At 53.8% G+C, this 5,000-nt stretch overlaps 2 protein-coding genes across 2 annotated transcripts in view; one reads left to right on the top strand and one right to left on the bottom strand.

Annotated features, from left to right (window-relative positions):
* ENH_00004160 (hypothetical protein) overlaps positions 1-1,498 on the top strand; it is a gene marked incomplete at both ends in the record, with an annotated part of 3,390 nt that extends 1,892 nt beyond the window's left edge. The window contains one exon of the mRNA XM_013578384.1: positions 1-1,498. This exon is cut by the window's left edge and continues 1,006 nt beyond it. Coding sequence (XP_013433838.1) covers positions 1-1,498 — 1,498 coding nt within the window.
* Positions 1,499-2,291: 793 nt separating this feature from the next.
* Positions 2,292-5,000, bottom strand: part of ENH_00004150 (phosphoglucomutase, putative) — a gene marked incomplete at both ends in the record, with an annotated part of 4,974 nt that continues 2,265 nt past the window's right edge. The window contains 4 exons of the mRNA XM_013578383.1: positions 2,292-2,412; positions 2,542-2,975; positions 3,361-3,511; positions 3,730-3,898. Of these exons, the coding sequence (XP_013433837.1) occupies positions 2,292-2,412; positions 2,542-2,975; positions 3,361-3,511; positions 3,730-3,898 (875 nt within the window). The remainder of the gene's footprint in view (positions 2,413-2,541; positions 2,976-3,360; positions 3,512-3,729; positions 3,899-5,000) is intronic.

The raw sequence follows: 5,000 nt of genomic DNA, 5'->3' as shown, positions 1-5,000 counted from the left end.
CAGCAGCAGCAGCAGCAGCAGCAGCAGCAAGTTTGAGAAGCAGCCAGAGCAGCTGCTGCAGCACAAGCAGCAGCAGGGCCCGCGCCGCCGCCGCAGCAGCAGCAGAAGCAGCAGCAGGAGCAGCTGCAGCAGCTACAGATCGAGGAACACCAGAGGCTGCAGGGAAGGCAGCAGCAATAAGAGGCACTCACCTCGCGGCAGCAGCAGCCACAGCAGCAGCAGCCACAGCAGCAGCAGCCACAGCAGCAGCAGCCACAGCGGCAGCAGCCACAGCAGCAGCAGCCACAGCAGCAGCAGCCACAGCAGCAGCAGCCACAGCAGCAGCAGCCACAGCGCCAGCCACAGGGACAATGGCAGCAACAGGCGCAGCAGCAGCAGCAGCAGCAGCAGCAGCAGCAGCAATGCGCCCCCTTACACTTATGCCGACCGCCGCCTCCGCGGAGAGGCAGCCAGCCAGCGCAGCATGGCCCCTGCAGACGCAGCAGCAGCAGCAGCAGCAGCAGCAGCAGCAGCAGCAGGACGCGGTGTGTGTGTGTCTGGTAGGACGAGCAGCAGCGGCCGGCGGCGCCGCAGCCGCAGCAACAGCAGCAGCAGCAAGTGCAGCAGGAGAAGCAGCAGAGAGCTGCCAGCTGGCCACAAGACGAAGTCCCGGCGAGGTGGCAGCAGCAGGAGCAGCAGCAGGAGCAGCAGCAGGAGCAGCAGCAGCAGACGCCACCGGTCAGCAGCAGCAGCAGCAAGGAGAGACAGACACCGCCACACCCCCAGGAGGCAGGCCGCCCGCAGCAGCAGCAGCAGCAGCCGCAGCAGCAGCAGCCGCCGCAGCAGCAGGATGAGCCGCAGGCACAAGCAGCACGGCAGCAGAAGCAAGAAGGCGGACAGCAGCAGGAGCAGCAGCAGCAGCAGCAGCAGCAGCAGCAGCAGCAGCAGCACTCGAGGCCTGCAGCGGGACAGATACAGAGATGAGTGGGAGAGGGGCCGCCGCCGCGGCAGCAGCAGCCGCAGCAGCAGCAGCAGCAGCAGCAGCAGCAAGGGCCAAGGCAGCGTCAGCGACATCAGCAGCAACAGCAGCAACTCTCCCCCTTTGTCTCCTTCAGTTGCTTTCCCCAGCCGCAGCTACCAGCACTCGAAGCGGCGGTTTGCTGCTGCTGCTGCTGCTGCTGCTGCTGCTCCAGCAGCAGCAGCAGCAGCAGCAGGCTGGGCCGACGCAGCAGCCTACCCGCCCTACGCCGACAGCTACAGCAGCAGCAGCAGCCACAGGGGGGCCCCCCGAAGGGGGCCCCCCCACGGGGGCCCCCGGCTGCAGTACCCTCCAGAGGGCCCCCGGGGGCCCCCCAGCCACAGGGGGGGGCCCCCCAGCCACAGGGGGGGGCCCCCCAGTACCCTCGAGGGGGGGCCCCCCCAGCACTGTACCCCTAGGGGGCCCCCCCCCCCTTTGCCTCGGGGGCCCCCCCATTCGCAGCCCCGGGGGGCCCCCCGGGGGCCCCCCAGTTATAAATAAATTAAAAGTTTGGATTGGAATTAAAGTTTTAATTAAAGTTCAAAACAAAACTCAGCGCAGTGCAGACCTCGAGCTGTCTTTTGTCGCTCTTTTAGGGTTTAGGGTTTAGGGTTTAGGGTTTAGGGTTTACTACATTTGTTTTCTCTTTTTTATTTTTTATTTTTTCTTTTCCTGCTTCTCTCTTTACTGGCTCCTTCGAATTTATCTTTTTATTATTTCTTTTATCTTTTATTTTATTTTATTTTTTTTTAATTTTATTTTCTTTTTTTGTTTATTTTCTTTTTTGTCTTTTTCGCTTTTGTCTCTCTTTGGGGTCTCAAATAAAAGCTTCTTCGAATTAAAGAAATAAAAACTAAAGACAAAAATAAAAATAAAAACAAAAATAAATAAACTTCAAATTAAAAATGAAAAATAAATAAATGAACAAAGCAGGTTCGAAAAAGCTGAGGTGTCTGTACACCGCGAGGCCAGGGCAGGCCCCCAACCCTGAACAAACTCCCGGCCCCAAACCCCAAACCCTAAACCCTAAACCCTAAACCCTAAACCCTAGAGGCAGCTGAACTCCTCTGCGGGTTTTGGCTGTCGAAGGAGGCGTAGACCACCTCCAGGGTCTTTCTTTGAGGGTTTAGGGTTTAGGGTTTCTAGGGTTTAGGGTTTAGGGTTTAGGGGAGGCCTTGATCAGCGAGGGTTTGGAGTTTTTGTGTGGCGGTTTGGGGCTTTCCCGGGGCCCGGGTTTGCGTTGGGGCTTGCGCGCAGGGCTAGGGTTTAGGGTTTAGGGTTTAGGGTTTAGGGTTTAGGGTTTGGGGAGGGCCTGCAGGACTTTGTCGACGAGGGTTTGGAGTTTTTGTTTGGCGGTTTGGGGGTTTTCGTGGCTTCGGATTTCCGCGTAGTACTTGAGCTTGGGCTCAGTGCCGCTGGGCCGAAAAGAAATGGAAATTCCATTTAAAAAAACAAAAGTGAGAAGACTGGGAAGTGGCGAGGGTTTGTCGCGGGGTTTTGGGGTGTCTGTACACCTCGGCGCCGTCGCTGGGGTGTCTGTACACCTCGGGGCGGTCGCTGGGGTGTCTGTACACCCCGGGGTGTCTGTACACCCCGGCGCTGCAGCCAGGGGCTCTCCCGCGAGTTCTGCTGCTCCGCTTTTTTGCTGCTGCAGCAGCCACTGCAGCACTTGCTGCTGCTGCTGCTGCTGCATGCTGCAGTAGCCGTTGCAGGTGTAGAAGCCGCCGTACTGCTGCCGCAGCGCGGCGAGGCAGCAGCTGAGGCTGCTGCCGCGCGCGCGCAGCTGCTGCGCTGCTGCTGCTGCTGCTGCAGCAGCAGCAACTCCGTCTTTGTCTCGAACTAAACCACTCACTCCATAACCCAAAGCTTCTTCATAAACCAAAACTGAAGTAACTCCTTTTGCTGCTTCCACTTCCATGGCTTTGTTCTCCAGCCACTTGAACCCCGTCTCCGCTTCCGCGTACACGCACCCGTTCGCCTGCAGCAGCAGCAGCAGCAGCAGCAGCAGCAGCAGCAGCAGCAGCAGCAGCAGGAAACGCAGCAGCAGCAGCAGCAGCAAAGGCAGAGGCTTCGTGGGTGTTTTTTGCTGCTGCGTCGCTGAAGGCGCTCTCAGGCCGCTTCCTTTGTGCAAAGAAAGCTGCTTCTGCTGCTGCTGCTGCTGCTGCTGCTGCTGCTGCTGCTGCTCGAAATGCTACTGCTGCTGTTGCTGCTGCTCCTAGAAATGCTACTGCTGCTGCTACCGCTAGAAACGCTGCAGCTGCTACTGCTGCTGCTACAACTGAAACCCTGCTGCTGCTGCTGCTGCTGCACCTAGAAACACCGCTGCTGCTGCTGCTGCTGCTGCTGCTGCTGCTGCTGCTCACCTCCGCCATGGCCTTGAGCATCTTGGAAGAAACAACAGAAGCAACAAAAAGTTGTTTTTCTTTTTTTATGTTTTGGGCCGAACGCAAATCCATCAAATAGGCGGCCAGCAGCACCCCCAGTTCGTCCCCAGTGAACTGGTACCACTTCCCGCTGCAGCCCAAACCCTAAACCCTAAACCCTAAACCCTAAACCCTAAACCCTAAACCCTAGGCCCTAGGCCCTAGACCCTGGACCCTGGACCCTAGAGCTGGAAGAGGGGGGTGTGAGTTCGCCTGCGGGTTGTTGGCTGGGGCTGCGGGGCGCGCGCAGGTTTAGGGTTTAGGGTTTAGGGTTTAGGGTTTAGGGTTTAGGGTTTAGGGTTTGCGGACTCGACTTTTTCGGCGACGGCGAGTCTGTCTGCGTCGGGGTCGTTGGCGAGAATGAGAGTGGCGTTTTCTTTTTCTGCTTTTTCAATTGCAAGTTTTAAAGCTCCAGACTCTTCAGGATTTGGAAATGGCACACTCCAGAAGTCCGGGTCGCCGTCGCACTGCTGCTCCACTGCAGCAGCAGCAGCAGCAGCAGCAGCAGCAGCAGCAGCAGCAGCGGGGGCGCGTGGGCAGCGGCGGCGCAGCAGCAGCAGCAGCAGCAGCGGGGGCGGCTGGGCAGCGGCGGCGCAGCAGCAGCAGCAGCGACGCCAGGTGAAGGGCGGCGGAAATGGCCGCAGCAGCAGCAGCAGCAGCAGCAGCAGCAGGTGGGCAGCAGCGGCAACAACTGCAGCAGCAGCAGCAATGGCAGATGAGCAGCAGCGGCAGCAACTGCAGCAGCAGCAGGTGAGCAGCAGCGGCAACAACTGCAGCAGTAGCAGCAATGGCAGGTGAGCAGCAGCGGCGGCAACTGCAGCAGCAGCAGCAGCAGCAGCAGGTGAGCAGCAGCGGCAGCAGCTGCAGAAGCAGCGGCAGCAGCAACAGCAGGTGAGCTGCAGCGGGAACGGCCGCAGCAGCAGCAGCAATGGAGGTGAGCAGCAGCAGCAGCAGAAGAGCAGCAACAGCAGCAACTGCAGCAGCAAATTTCTTTCAGGGGTCACTCGCAAGGAAGTAAAACAAAATAAATAAATTTAAAAACAAAACAAGTAAATCAAAACAAAAAATCGAACTAAATAATAAAAAGTCAAACAATAAATAAATTAAATTAATTAAAATAATAAAATAAAATAAATAAATAAAATAAATGAAGTAAATAAATGCCAAACAACTTATCAAACAAATAAAAAGCCAATCAAACTTCAATCAGCGAAAACAAATAAATAAATAAATATAAATAAATAAATAAATAAATTTTAAATGCTACAAGTAAATACCAAATTACAAAAAAATAACACATGAATGGTAAATAATATATAAATAACAAATAATAAGTAGTAAATGAATAATAAAAAAACAGTGAATGAATAGTAAATAAATAAATAATGAATAATAAATAAGAAATAATAAATAATAAATAGTAAACGATGAATAATAAATAAGAGGTAATAATAAATAATGAATAATAAATAATAAATACTGAATAATAAATAATAAATAGTGAATAATGAATAATAAATAATAAATAATAAATAGTAAATAGTAAATAATAAATAATAAATAATAATAAATAATAACTA

The sequence above is a fragment of the Eimeria necatrix genome, genomic scaffold (genome assembly GCF_000499385.1).
Source record: "Eimeria necatrix Houghton genomic scaffold, Enh_scaff1118, whole genome shotgun sequence".
Taxonomy (NCBI): Eukaryota; Apicomplexa; class Conoidasida; order Eucoccidiorida; family Eimeriidae; genus Eimeria; species Eimeria necatrix.
This window is presented reverse-complemented; position numbering and strand designations above follow the sequence as displayed.